Source organism: Cotesia typhae, unplaced genomic scaffold (genome assembly GCF_013202065.1).
Source record: "Cotesia typhae breed Kobodo isofemale line unplaced genomic scaffold, CoteBio_Ctyphae contig_123, whole genome shotgun sequence".
Taxonomy (NCBI): Eukaryota; Metazoa; Arthropoda; class Insecta; order Hymenoptera; family Braconidae; genus Cotesia; species Cotesia typhae.
Genome location: NW_027423715.1, coordinates 3,582,714 through 3,598,021, shown reverse-complemented (window position 1 = coordinate 3,598,021; position 15,308 = coordinate 3,582,714). Strand labels below are relative to the sequence as shown.

Here is a 15,308-nt window from a genome sequence, read left to right as displayed (position 1 = left end):
AAAGAGATAGAAAAGAACGAGTACACGTTGATAGGTTTTTTTTTAATGATAAATTTGATCACGTGACTCACCACAATATGACAGTGGCGCATGACACTGAAGTTTACAGACATTAAAAATTTTTTTAGAATTTTGGAGCAATTAAATTATTAAAAAAAAATTAAATTAAAAAGTTTCACATGTAAAAATAATAAAAATAATTACAAATGAAAATTTTTAGAAGCATTTTTTTATTGTAATTGATTTGTTATTAAAATTTTTAAAATTGAAAGCTGACGGCTAACTTCAGCATTATCAGTGGCGCTGCGGTCGCTTTTTGTCTAGCAACCATCCGAAAACATAAACAAATATGTCAGTACTATAAAAACAACACTATTAAATATATTTTAATTTTATTAATACAATTATTATAAATAAATATATTTATTAATATGAAATTCAGATATTTTGGAGTCTTGGACTCGCATTTAATCACCAATGATTGAACCTACGACAGGTGAGTAAATTTTCATAATTTATTTATGTTTTTTTTTTTGGAGTAAAATTATGTTGTTTTTATTTAAAAATTAAAAGAAATATTTATTAAAAAATAAAAGATTTTTTTCTATTTTATTTGATCAGCTGATTCAATAAAATGTGAAAATTTTGATAACACTGAAGTTAGCGGTCAGCTGTTAATTTAATAAATTTTTTTAATCAATTAATTACAACAAAAAAATGTTTCTGAAAATTTTCACTTGTAATTTTTATTAATTTTCACATTTGAAACTTTTTAATTTAATTTTTTTTGAAATAATTTAATTGCTATAAAATTGTAAAAAAATTTTTAATATCTGTCAACTTCAGTGTCATAAATTTAGACCATGTATCTGGGTTCAAATTTTGACAGGTGTCTGCAGTTCTTTTTAAACAAGTTTATTTAAAAAAAAAAAAAAAAAAAAAAACAATCCTGATAGATTACAACGAAATATTTAATAATTATAATACACAAATTTAAAAAACCCTTAGATTTAATAGTATTATTATTAACTAAAGTAAATATAATGCAGTGGTGATAAGTACAGAGCCAGTAGTGAACTTTTATTCGCTCAATAAATTTAATAACATTCGATAATACAGAATTGATAGGTATTTTAGTTTATTTAATTATAATTACTTTATTTTTGTTTACTTTTTTACATGAGGACATGCGTGATATAATTATTAAGATACATTTATTAAACTTTGTTTTTTTTTTTTTATTTTTTTTTTTTATCTATGCTTTTAATTGTAGGCAACTATTTGTTGAGTTTTATATTTGATAACACTCGAAAAACTCTTTAAACTTCGTTTGATATTTATACGTAATTTAATTTTTCTATAGTATTTGTATAGTATTTCTATAATATTTCTATAGTATTTGATATTGAAACAAAAATATAAGTATATTATTTTTATTTATTTATTTATTTACATTTACCTTCCACTAGTTTTTTAAAATAAAAATTTTAATTGACTAAATTATCAGGAATTATTATAAAATTAAACTCGCTATTTTTTTTAAAATTAAAAAATTTTTTTTTTCAATGAAATAATTGAAAAAAAAATTTTTTTTAATTGAATAATTAAAAAAAAAATGCGTAGAGTTCAATTTTATAGTAATTACCAAAAATTATAAATATTTGATAAAAAAATAAATGCAAAGAAAAATAAAAATTACGATGTAAATATCAAATAAACTTAAAACGCACCCACTCACATATTTTTAACGAATAAAAAAGTATTTTGAATGCCAGGGAGTCTGCATTCATACAATTATCGAAAAATTCATCCACGAATAACATATTTGTATTTACACAATTACTCTTACGCAATAAATGTGAACAGATATTAATAAGGCTCCAGCAGGCTATAGGCTACAATCTAAAATGTACAATGCATAATTATGTACCTTTCTTCCGTTTGTTTGTTAGTTTACTCATTATTCATTTCCATTCACTTTACCTCTTTAATTCAGTCACTTATTCATTAAACTTAACTTTATTTATAATTGTATTTTCGTTTGTCTGGCTGTGCAATGTGACGGTAAGCGTTAGCACCAAACCAAATGACTTAATTTTTTATCATAGTCAATTTTCGCTTGGCACAAAACATTTTTTTAATTATAATTAAAAGACATTTACTTAAAAAATAAAAAAAAAAAAATTCATTTGAATCATTATGTAAATTGATTCATTCATATATTTATCATTTTTTAAATATTATTATAAATACTAAATTACAATTTATTATTAAATGTTCCGTACATCATTAAATTTTGTAAAAATAGTAAAAATTCGATAAATTTTTTATTATAAAAATTGAAAAATTTATAAATTTATCTTCAGTAGATTGATTTTATTTTTTATTAAAATTTTTATTTTTATTTAATTTACAATAAAAAATATTAAAAATTGAATTGTGCTAGCTAAATGACAGTCACAAATAATTGTGCAATTTTAAATAACTTTATTTTATTACAATTGCATTTTGTTTATCTATTAAATTTATTTATAATTAATAATTAACCAAGCATTATTGTTAATCGGTCCGACAATAATTGCTCATTTATATTAATAATAATAATAATAATAATAATAATAATAATAATAATAATTAATTAATTAATTAAAAAAATGGTATTAAAAAAAAAAAAATAAATAAAAAATGATAATATTAATAATTAAATGCATTTGTTTTATTAATTATTTATAATAATTAATAATATTACCAACGGTATTACATCAGCTTCCACGCACATCACACCTCCAGACTCAGCTGCGAAATGCTCATATTATTATTAACCAATTCAATTACTTTAATATTAATATTAATTATCATATAATTATTATTATCTATTAATTAATAATTATTTTATTTATTATTTTGTTTTAATAATTAATTCTCTTATGAATTATATAAAAAAATCTATTTTCTATTGACTCTTAAGCTCTTTGCCAATACTGTACGAGACAATTTTATTCCAGTCAATTTTAGTTCGCATAACAGGCAGTTGCCTCCGCAAAGCCTTGAATGTTGTGTCGGACATTGTCTGATAATTTTCAGATATCGCCGTTTGGTAATCGTTTTCCGACTCCTCTACCAAACGAATCAATTCCTTGGCCGTTTGTTTCTCGTTTGATATCGGGAGACTTTCTTTAACCTCTTTACTGCTCACTAATTGTACGTTACCGTCTTCGTAATAGTGAACTTGCACTTTTAGACTACCACGTAATTCGGCGTTACCGGAACTTGTACTAAAATTAATACTCCAAACTGAACGCCAACGCCCGTTCCAAAAATTTTTCGGTTGAAACTGGTGGTCCTCTATGCATGCAGTCAACGTTATATTACCTATAATTATTATTTTTATTATTACTCTAATTTATTTCATTTATAAATTTATATTAATGTTAAGTATTCTCATTAATTTTATTTAAAAAAATTTATTTAATAATTTTAATTTGATTTTTGAATATTTAAAAAAATTTTGCATTGAATTAAAAATTTTTATTTTATAATTTTAATTAAAAAATTTTTTTTTAAATTTTTATTGAAAATTTTATTTTTTTAATTTTAATTAAACATTTTTTAAATAGTTTTAATTAGAAAAATTTTAATTAAATTTTTGAATAAAATTTAATAAGATTTTGCATTAAATAAAAAAATTAATTAAATAATAAAAGAAAAATAATCTTGAATAAAAATGAGAATATTTTTAAAAATAAATATATTTACCTCCTTGACTTTTACCAAACACCGAACAAACTCCATGTCTATAATGACTTTGCGTATAATTCATAATTTCTTCCTGTAGCACAGATCTCCAGGGCTCGGCGTTGACGTCCGGTTCATACTGTTCATAATCAGTAGCTTCTTTTCGTAGGTGGTCATACTTAAAACTGAGCTTACTGCGTCCGTCATAAAACCTCTGGTTCCCCAGATCATTGTACTCGGTGATAAGTGCCGGGTAATCACTTCCCTCGATCTAAAAATACAATAGCTCATATTAAATCAGTCTTAAAAAATAATTTTCCTCCACCACTCTATTATTCCAAGGCTAACTTAATTAGTCACACATTTATTAAAACTAAACATCCAGCGATTCACTTGTTAATTAACTAAAACTAAAATAATAATTAAAAATAGGTTATCAAGCCGTGCAATTGCATGACTCATTACCGATGATGAGTAATCACCAATATTTATTAATTAACAAACTAACGAATAAATAAAAAATTATCTGGATAAATAAATTAATAAAAAATAACAATTTTTAATCTTGAGAGATAATAATCATAACCATATATGTATTTTTCTGCTCCAATTACAGTCTCAACGTCATTGCCACTTGCAAAAATTAATAACTAGCAAAAAATGTATCAGCTGATTAAAAAAAAAATTAAAAAAATAATTTAGATGAAAGTGAAAAAATAAATAAAATTAAGGTGAGTAAAATTAAAGTGAAAATAAATAGAGATAATGTTAAAAAATAGTGATTTGATATGTACCTTAACAGGCGTAAGCTGGTCCTTATTGTATTGAGCAAATGCCCCCGACGCACCCTCTTTTAACAAATTGTCATTATTGAGTAAAACTCTGACGTCGTTAAAAACCTCGTTAAATTCACCTGGAGGTGAATGCAAAATAAAATCGGATACTATTCTAACTTTTTCTTGATCTGAAATCGCGACAAACTCATCATCCGCCATCTTACTCACTGTACTACATGTATATCGTCTGTCGTGTATTGGTGGAGACTCAAAGAGCATACGGGTTCGTACGCTAGATTGTGTGTGCGTCTGTTGTGTGTGTGTAAAAGTCTCGACAAACACGCTCGGAGAGTGATGTGTCAAAAGCGAGAAAGTTGAGACAACCGCGCAAGGTAGCGGTAGTTGTTCGTGGACCCGCAGTTCCTCGGCGAGCCACCGACACTGTTTCCTATTTTGGTATACAGGGTGTCTCAATTCAAATTTTATTGAAATTTCTGAATATTGCGCGCGCAACTAAACTGTCATCACCAATTTTGTGACATTCAAGTTAACTATCACTTGATAATTTTTTAATTTTATTTAATAAAAAAATTTCTTCCAAAAAATGATTTTTAAAAAATTACATTTTTTATTTTTTAAAAATTGCACTTAAAATTTAAAAAATTTTTTACATGTCAGATTTTATTTTCATCTAATTTTAATGTCATTCAATTTTTTATAATTAATTTTTTAAAATTATACCTTACAAAAATATATTTTTAAAAAATTGTTTTTCAAATTTTCATGTCAAATTTTTATTGTTTATTTTTAAATTTTATTAATAAAAAAAATTGTCAGATGTCTGCTAATTTTATCTTTAATTATAAAAATTTTAACAATTTATACTTAATATTTAATTCTTTTATTATTTATATTTCATGATTTCAAGATAACAAAAATAATCATGGCGGATGATCCCAATAGAGATTATTTGCCTCGAGAGCATTCCTACGTAGAAAGTTATCAGAGTGTGAATGGTTCGTAAGTTTAAAACTCCACTTTTTATAATTAACCAACACTATATTTAATTTATTTTTTTGCAGTACTGCAAATAGACCCCCGAGAGCGGTTAACGATAAGCAAGTTGAACCGCGATGTGTTGGAAGACAAGTATCTTCGATTGGTTGAAGAGTATCAGAAACTCAAGAAACTATGTAACATAAACGAGGACAAAATTAAGCGTCTCACCACCAAGTTGATGCGAATATCTGCATCGCCCTCAAGACCTTTCTCTTCTTCGACGCTTAATATTAACAATGACAAAGACCGTATTGCGAGTTTGATGCTCGAAGTTAATAAAGTAATTATTTGCAAATTTATATCAAATTTTTCTCGAATATTTTATGTTTTCATACTTTTGTTTTAGCTTAAAGAAAAAATTCATGTCTACAGAACTCAATTATTGAGTCATGGGATCTTAAGATCGTCTTCTCAAATGAGAAGGCTTCCTAATTGTAATTCTTCAGGCACCACGTAAGTTTTTCATTTTTCTTTTTATTGGTAAATAAATTGGATAGTTATAATTAAATTTTTTGATGGTTATTATTAGAACTTTTCGATCTGAGGGTGGACGAATTAAATTAGTTCAATGTCCAAATTTTATTGAAGATGGAGAAGAAAATACCGACAACTTAAATGAAAGGATTGAAGTAAGAATAATAATAATAATAATAATAATAATAATAATAATAATAATAATAATAATAATAATAATAATAATAATAATAATAATAATAATAATAATAATAATAATAATTTTCAACAGGAATTAGAAGGACAAAAAAAAACTTTGATTAATCGAATCAAAGAATTAGAAAATAAATTATCAATTGCCAAAAATGAAAACCAAAAAGAAAAAATAACAGAGAATGTAGAGTACATTAGAGTGTGGCGCCAAATGAAACTTCAGCAGGAAAAATTAACAGAGTTTGAATCCAAAAATAAGTCATTGCTCGAAGAAATGGAAAATCTCAAGAGCTGCCTGTGTGAAGCTAAAAAGTAATTATTCTCCGTTAATTATTGTTTACGATATTTACAGCTAATTACATTGCAGGAGTTGCAGTCCAACTGCGAAGCCTGTGGAGAAGAAATTGATGGGTGAGTTAGAAGAGCAGATAGCGCGTTCCCAAAGTTACCAGGCAGCCTTGCGGGAAAAAGACGAGCAAGTTCGCGACTTGACCAGCGAGATAAAAATTTTACAGCAGCACAACAGCGAGTTAATTGGGATCAGTACTAAATATAGTCAAGTTGAAATGGAGAATATTGAGCTGAAGAAGCAGATGGGGGATATGATGACGGATAACCACAATCTCAAGTGTGCTTCCAATCAAGAACAGGCTAATGTTAAGGCGATCCAGGCTGCCAATGCTCAGTTGATTGAAAAGCTACAGGAATTGCAGCGCAATAATGATTTAATGTCTATACAATTAAAGGTTCTTAATATTTACATTTTTATCTATTAATTTTGGCTTGAAATAATTATAATTATTTTTCTGAATATTGCAGTCACCGAAGAGTCAAAAAGAGAAGGCAGACAAAGCAAACTACGAGAGCCAATCGCCTAAAAAGTCTAATTACTACCAAGAATGCAATAGCAAAAAAATTAAGAGTAAGAATGTTGATGATAATGATGTAAATAAAAGCAGAAATGAAAATGAATTGCCAATTAAAAATACCTACGTCGAGTGTGGTAGCCAAACAGATGTATTCCCAGAGCGTGATAATGTTAGATTTGAAAATAATGATAGTAGTAAAAATTTAGAAGATTTTTGTGGAAATAAAAGTGATAAGCCAGGTAATTTGTCGCCAGAAGCGATGCTTAAGTTACTTGACGATGCTCAAATAAACACCCCGCTAGATGCGCAAAATGTGGCCAAAATAAGATTGCTAGAAGGACTAAGCCCCAATCACTTCGGCGAGACGAGTAATCGACAGAGGCAAGTAATTGCTCTTGAAACTTTATTATTCGGCGATAATGATTACTAAGTTAATTATTAGTAGTTAATATGTTAGATTATTTTATACAGATAGATAAATATTATTTGTCATACATGAAACAATTAGCCGGTGGTATGCGGAGATAGTCTTGTCTCTAGCAATAATTATGGTAATAACTATACACGTAATTGTGTTCGAATTTAGTATTAAATTTTTTTATTAATTTATAAATAGTCACTATTTATTAGAATTTTTCGTAGTAAAAATATTTAAGATATTTTTATGTGTAACTTTTTATTGTAAGACTTAAAATAATAATTAATATTAATTAAGTTTATGAAAATAAAATTTGGAGTATTTATTTATCCAAGTTATTCAATCCTACGACAAATTAGAATTGTGTTACAGCTCAAGATTTTTTGTATCGCCCCAGGAGCCTGATTACCCCCGAGATTCTAATGATAAGTTCATCGAGACAATTTGTGACTTAGTGAGAGATTATTGGAAAGTTAACTGCAGTGAAAAGTCGAAGATTGATCACCGAAAAATACAGCAGAGCTTCCTAAAGTATTTTAATAATCTGATTGAGAAGCCAAGTACTTACTCCAATCAGCAAAATACTATTGAGTACTGCAAATGTTTGTCTTCGAATTCTTCGGACGAACAGTGGACCAAAAATGTAAATAGAATCGACTTTTGATACTGATTATTTAATGGAGATATTTTTTTTTTTAGATTCAACTTTGCCCAGCTAAGAGTAAAAAAGCTATTTCGCAGACGAAGGTTAATTCTGAGCTAAGGATGTGTGATAGGTGTATTAATTTAAGTAATTGCAATTTTCAAGATAAAAATGATACGGAATTTTCTCCTATTTCTATCAGTGATCAAGAAGGATTAGTTGAAATTCGAATTTTGTCTTTTCTTCCTTCAATATTTGTTAGTATTAATTTTTTTTTTTTTTTTTTTTTTTTTATTATTTTTAAAAAGAAAATATTAATAAAAATAAACATTTTAATTTGTCAGGCGGTGAATAATTTTTTTATGAAGTACAACAGCGCGTCTCAGCCGTCGTTATTTTTGAGCTGCGATTTCTGCCACGAAGAATCAATTTCCACGTCCACAATCAAGTACCCTCAATTAAACTTCAACTCTTCATACGTGTACCGAGTGTCAAACTTGACAAAATTTTTTAATTGTCTTCTAAACGACTACATTTACTTCCAACTGTACTCTTTCTACCGCAACGTGCAGCCTTACGTGATAGCCCAAGGGAAGATGAATGTAAAAAATATTTTAGACCACCCCCAGAAGAAGCTCAATTATTTTGTCAGCATGGATTGTCCTCCCTGTTATCACTGCGAGAATTTCGGAAAACTGTCTCTGTGGATCAGGCTGAGCTGCGACGTCGATAAAGTTAAAAAGTATCGTAAAAAAAAATCTTTGGATAAAAATACTTTCGACGCAAACAGTTCTGTTTCAATAAACAAGAATATTAGTCCTAAAAAATTGCCTCCGGTTCCACAAGAGCAGAATTTTTATAAAAATAACGAGATGACTTTAAAGTCTTCTAAAAATTCTTCTAAAACACCATCGGTTAAACAATCGCCGCATAATATTTCTCAATCAAAGTCATCGTTTTTTGAATTGCCGAAATATGAATCGACCAAATATGAAGAAAATTTAAATGAGTCGAAAATTATTTCCTCGCAAGCTAGTTTTAATGATTTATCGGTTAAAGAAGAAAAAAATCTTACACTAGTGTTAATAATTTTTCAAAAATGGTAATTTTTTTTTTTTTTTTTTTTTTTATTACTATTTTTATTTTATTTAAGAAAATTTTTTATGAAAATATATTTTTTCAGACTGATGATAGAGATTACAATGAAACAGAAGTCGCTATAAAAAATTATTCTGATGAAAGTTTCAGAAATTTATCTAATCAAGTAAACTTTTTTTAAATAATTACAATATTTATCTCGACGATAAGCAAGAAAATTATTTTTGACAATTTTCAGATAAGCGAAGACGATAATGTAATAATAATAAAAATAACTCGATTAAAATTATATAAAAATTGTCCGCTATTAAAAAACCCGGACATTCGTCAATTATACATCGAATTTTCATTTTTAGGATATCGCGGATCTGAATTAGAAACTAAATCAGTACCTAAACCTCGAACGTATCATGAAGAAATGTATTTTAATTATAAGAAAAGTAATATTATTATTTATTTACTTTTTTTAATTATTTTACTGTTAATTCTTCTTAAATTAAGGAAATAATTTTTAACATATTCTTCATCAAAGAATAATTATTGTAGAGTTTAAACTTGATGAGAAGGAAAATCCTCAGCAGTGGAATAAATTACGGGCAATGTTGACCGGAGCTGAGGACCCGAAAATTCAATTTAAGATCGTTAGCGAGCCTTTGGAAGGCGAACATGAGAAGGAATGCGTTGAAGTCGGGTAATTTATAATAATTAATTTTTTTTTTGTTTTTTTCTGTTGTAATAAAACTAAATAAAAATTGAAATTTAGCTGCGCGTACTTTGACTTGAAGAATCAAACAGGCAGCCATAATATTTTTTTGACGGTAACTAATTTAGAAGAAACGAACGCTATAGGAGTTCTCAAGGTAAAATTTACAATAAAAATTTATTTAGCCGACTTTTAAAAATTTTTTTTTCATTAAAAAAAATTTTATTTGTAAAAAACTATAAGTGCAATTTTTAAAGAACACTTTTTAGTTCTAATTGAATTTATAATTTTTTAAAGTTTCTTCAGATAGAATTTTTTTTTTGCCAAAAAAAATTATCAGATGTCTAAATTTATGAAAATTAAGTTAGCCGACTTCTAAAATTTTTTAGATTTTTTTTTTATTAATAAAACTATTACTAAAAAATTGCACATGTAAAAAATTTGAAAAACTATATGCGCAATTTTTTTTTAATATTTTTTTATTGATAATTTAATTAATAAAAATTTTTTGTTGTCGGCTAATTTTAGTTTCATCTAAATTTAAAAATTAATTATAGAATAATTATTATATTTATTAATTACAGATTACCTGTCGAGGTATAGACACATTTCGCGAGCGTTTCATAAAATTGACAAATTTTCCATAAAAATCTATAAATAAAAAATATATTGTGGCTTTTTGTAACTCTTTAAAAAAAAAATTCTTCAACTCTAAAAATATATATTTTTTGTAAATATATTTTCTAAATATGTAGTTAATTATTAACTGCATTTGTACATTATTTACGTAAGGCTTAAATGTAAAAATATAAATGTCAGTAAAAATGTAATTTTGTTATCAATTTTTTTTAATTCGCCGAAAAATGTCATTGTAACTATTAATTGCTATCGAGAAGTACCGACAGTCATGCGGTTCGTGAATTGTTGTCCAAATCCCTTGAATCATGTCGTTGCCGTTGCAAGTTTTGCAAGTTCCTGACGAAAAAAATAAAATTATTAAAAACAAGCGATAAAAATAAATTACCGGATTAATTACCGATAAAAGAAGCCAAAGACTTAGTGTGGCAATTGATAGCAGTCAGCGAGAACGGAGCGTCAAACCCATAAAAGCTCTGCCCAGTGACATTCCAAGTCTCATTTAAGAACCCTCGGTGGTTAATTGTCTTGATAAGCTTCTGCTTTTTTATTTTAACGTTCAGCTTGTGGTGATTTACTGTTGTTATTTCCAGCTGGACTCCTGCTTGCACCGAGATCCAGTTTCCCGACACGTTACAAGGTGAGCCTGAAATTTTTATAAAATTAAAAGACATTTAATTATTTTTAGAATTTTTTTTAACAATTAAATTTAGCAAGAAAAATTTTTTTACAAAAATTTCAGTCTGTAGAAAGTTTTAAAAATTATAAATGCATTTTTTTTTAAATCATTTTCAAGACTTACTTCATTAAAAAAAAAAAAAAAAAAAAAATATCAAGATTAATTATTCTTCAATATTAAATTAAATTTAATTTTTAATTTTTGTAAATTTGTAGTTGTAAAATATTTTACAATAATTATTTTGTTATAATAAAAAAGAAAATTAATAAAACCTTCTCCATAAAAACTTTTATTGCGATCATTTTTGAGCTCCTCTAATTCTTCAATAATCCTATTCAAAATTTCCCTGGCAACCTCTTTAGTCTCACAAGTCGGGTCTCCATTGTTAACTTTCTCAACTTTAGCTTTAACGTGTTTACTTTCCTTCTCGACACTTTTATCAGTTGAATTAAAAATATTTTCCGGCACGGATTTCTTCCCAAGAAGAAAAGGAAAGTCGTTCCAATTTTTCAAAAGCTCATTCTTGTAATTATTCTCAAACAAATCGACCGAATTGAGCTCAATAGGATCCTTGTTGATTTTCTGTTCAGCCCCGTAGTAAATTTTGTCTCTTGAGCCCAAATAAGGACCCAGATAATTATCGGTCGTCGCTGCAAAATTTCGGCGGAGTAAATCGTTGAACTGGCTGTTGTATAATTTTTCTAAAAGTGGGAAAGTGTGCCTGGTGTGTCTCGAAAGCGCGTTTGATTGCTCAGCAACCAGCGAGGGATTGAAGATCCTGGTCCTATCCGCGGTGCAGTCCACGTCGCTGCGCTTTACGTCCAGCTTGAGCAGGCCCCTAGAAGATTTTACACTCTTATCAGGTAATTTTAATTTATCGTCTCTCCTAGCCTTGACTTTGCTTACGATTGATCCAGAGTGCTTGGAGTTGGAGCTCCCTTTTGAGCGCTTGTGGCCTGGCTTCTTCAGCTTCTAAATTTTTTTAAACAAAAATAAGTTCTGCAAAAATCCTACGCAGTAAAAAATTTTGCGTCTTTGCGTCAAAAAAGAGTGTTAAAAATTTTTGTATTAAATATTTAACACTTTTTTGTAAATTTAACATTTATTCTTTTAAATCAACACAAAAAAGTGTTAAAAAGTTTGGAAAATCCAAATAAATTAATTGCTTTAATTTATTAATAAATAAATTATGGAAAAAAAAAAAAAAATTATTAAAAAAATGAACTTGTAGACATTTAATAAAATAAAAAATGCAATTTCTTAAAAATAATTTTTTAGAACAAATTTTTTTTTTTTGTCAAGAAAATTAAAAAATTGTCAAGTGCAAAATTTTTTACTGTATTAAAATTATGTCCTAAATAAATTAATTGCCTTTAGGTGAGAGTGTCTGGCTTTTTTCTTCTTCACAAGAGACTTGTGAGATTTCTTCTTCAAATTTTTGTGCGCCGGAACGCTTTTCTTGACCTTACGGTGTCCTTCAGCAGACCTGACCTCGGTCAGCCGCTTCAAGGTCTCCTGCATCTTCGGGGACCTCAGAGACTCCTCGGCCATCTTCTTCGCCAACACTTGGGAAGAAAACGTCCGGCGATTTGGGTCCATTCTCAAGAAAGTTCCTCTAGCGAGCCGATTTCTCAGATTTTTCCCGGCCGATCGCTTGAATTTGTGCCGGTCATTATGAAAGCTGTTTAATTTGTCTCGTATCTTCCAAAGAAGAAGCTTGTTGTTCTCCAACTGGGCTTCTAAGGACTCTTCTTCAGAAATGTCCTTCTCTTGGCATTTTACAGCGATGATAAGCAGCAGAAATATTATTAGTTTTATTGCAAGCTAAGTTCAGAGATCAAAGGTTAGTTTGATAAATAAAATAAAATCTAATTAATTAATTAAGACACTTACCTCTGAAGAAATAAATAAAATAAATAAATTTTTAGCCATGGAAATTTATTAAAAAAATGCCTGGTACAGAAATATGTCTTTTGGCCGGATCTTTCGGCCGAATTATTCGTTACAAAAAATAGTAACCTATTTGAAAAGACGTACACTAGACATTGAAAACGTCAGAAGTCAACAGTCTTCTGTTATTATTTAATTTTTTAATAAAAATAATCGGGGGTGTTTTTAAATTTATATAAACTTCTTCCAACTAAATATATTCTTCCTTAATTATAACGATAGTGTCTACACGCGGTCTATGAATACTCTTATTTATTTCTGACAAATATGCCGATTTTACTTTAACAATAAATGCTGTATGTCCAGTAGTCGCGTTCACAGAGATTGTAAATGGTATCCACATGTCGCGATTGTTCGTCTGTCACATCGAATCTTCGACTTGGCAAAGAACCTGCTAAAGTTCGTTGCCCTTAGGCATCTGTCGTCATCCATAAATTGTTTCGATATAATTTACGCGCTCGCTAATTTTTTTAATGAAAATGTCTTCCGTAAATTAAATTCATTAATTAAATGTCTTGGGTTATAGTATTCTTCTTACTATTCATTGTTACATTATAATTATAGTTCTCTTTGCATGACATTAAAATTACCAATTACTTGATAATTTTTTTTTAAACAAACAAATTTTTTAAAATTATAAAATATCTGCTAAATTAATTTTTATAAAAATTACATTAAAATTAGAAAATTAGAAAACTCTTGAAGATTTTTTTTAATAAACAAATTTTGTTCCAAAAAATTATTTTCAAGAACTTTTAAAAATTTTTACATTTCAATTTTTTTTTCCAATAATTTATTTGTTTAAAAAATATTAAATATAATTAAAAATTTAGTAAATTAATTTTAATTACAATAAAAAGCTTGTCAAATATTTTTTTTTTCATAAAAGAAAAAATGATAATTAATTTTTAAAGGAAGCAAAGATTGTTTGACGTAATAAAAAAAAAAAAATTAATTGCAATTAAAGAAGAAACAATAAAAATATTAATAATAATAGAAATATTGAATAGACAAAGAAGATTTAAATAAAAGAAGAACAAGTAAAGAGAGAGTAAAGCAGTTGGTGTACGGAGGGCGTCGCGACGCTTACAATCTGGCATTAGCAGCAGTCTCTAGATAGCCGTCGGCTGGCTTCTAACCACCTCGATTTATTCGTCTAGTTCTTCCTCAAATTAACCACTCAATCTTTATAAAACTCTTATTGAAGATAGTGCCATCGCGGTCCAACAGTTTTCCCGTGTTAATCTCGCTTAATTTGTGCTTTAAATAACTCTCGATCGATTGATTAATAGATTAATAAATAGACCAGTAGACTGGATTTGTTGATTAGTCGATTGATTAATCGATAAGTGGATTGGAGAATAAGATCCAGTGTGGTGATTTTTTGTTACCGTGACCAAAAGCTCGTAAAGAACCAGCTCGTAAACGTGTCTATTTTTATTCACGTGCAAGTGTTGTGCAAGTGTCGAACGGATTTGAAGAGGCATTCGAAAAGCGTGTGGATCGTCTACCACGTAGTCTCTCCTCATCTCATCCGAGACACGAGGTCTCTATTTATTTAAATATTTATCAATTCAGTCGCTATTTTATTTATTTTTTCAAAGAAATATATTTCTTCTTAAATTTCTTCAGAAATATATACTTTATATAATTTTCCGCCTTTTTATTTATTCAGGATTTACTTTGCGGTTCATTGAATTTTTATTTAGAAACATTTAATATTTATATCATCTTCTTTTTCTAAAAGCCAAAAGTAAATAATTTTATTTTGAAATCTGTTGCTAAAATTTTATGTTTACTGTGATGTCACTGCTGACATGTTGATGAAACTGGTTAGGAATTCAGAGCAACCTACTTCCTGATTTATCATTAACAGATATATTTTTAATTTAATCAACATACATTTTTTTTTATTTATAAAAAATTTAAGCGCTTATTTTTAATCAATTTAAATTTATAAAATTATTCAAAGAATTTATTTTTATTATATAAATTTCTAAAATTGTAAATTAAATTAAGAGTAAGATTAGTAAACTTAAAAATATTAGCCGACCCTGAAAACAATCTAATGTTAAA

At 27.5% G+C, this 15,308-nt stretch overlaps 3 protein-coding genes across 3 annotated transcripts; 1 reads left to right on the top strand and 2 right to left on the bottom strand.

Annotated features, from left to right (window-relative positions):
- The first annotated feature begins 169 nt into the window (after window positions 1-169).
- LOC141536099 (uncharacterized) lies at window positions 170-10,797 on the top strand. The gene is made up of 16 exons (XM_074256355.1): window positions 170-496; window positions 5,440-5,527; window positions 5,594-5,850; window positions 5,917-6,023; window positions 6,100-6,199; window positions 6,316-6,548; window positions 6,604-6,982; window positions 7,056-7,532; window positions 7,843-8,166; window positions 8,223-8,423; window positions 8,511-9,260; window positions 9,350-9,430; window positions 9,503-9,704; window positions 9,811-9,955; window positions 10,028-10,124; window positions 10,552-10,797. Exons 2-16 carry the CDS (start codon window positions 5,455-5,457, stop codon window positions 10,612-10,614), a joined length of 3,489 nt encoding a protein of 1,162 aa, XP_074112456.1. The 5' UTR covers window positions 170-496; window positions 5,440-5,454; the 3' UTR covers window positions 10,615-10,797.
- Window positions 1,153-4,839, bottom strand: Cpa (F-actin-capping protein subunit alpha). Its single transcript, XM_074254361.1, has 3 exons — window positions 4,530-4,839; window positions 3,757-4,006; window positions 1,153-3,372 (listed from the first exon to the last, which is right to left on the bottom strand). The coding sequence occupies exons 1-3, from the start codon at window positions 4,788-4,790 to the stop codon at window positions 2,954-2,956; spliced, it is 930 nt and encodes a 309-aa protein (XP_074110462.1). The 5' UTR covers window positions 4,791-4,839; the 3' UTR covers window positions 1,153-2,953.
- Window positions 10,798-10,805: 8 nt separating the features above from the next.
- Window positions 10,806-13,575, bottom strand: LOC141536092 (uncharacterized). The gene is made up of 5 exons (XM_074256344.1): window positions 13,513-13,575; window positions 12,654-13,106; window positions 11,555-12,254; window positions 11,004-11,249; window positions 10,806-10,942 (listed from the first exon to the last, which is right to left on the bottom strand). Exons 1-5 carry the CDS (start codon window positions 13,573-13,575, stop codon window positions 10,806-10,808), a joined length of 1,599 nt encoding a protein of 532 aa, XP_074112445.1.
- Between the last annotated feature and the right edge of the window lie 1,733 nt (window positions 13,576-15,308).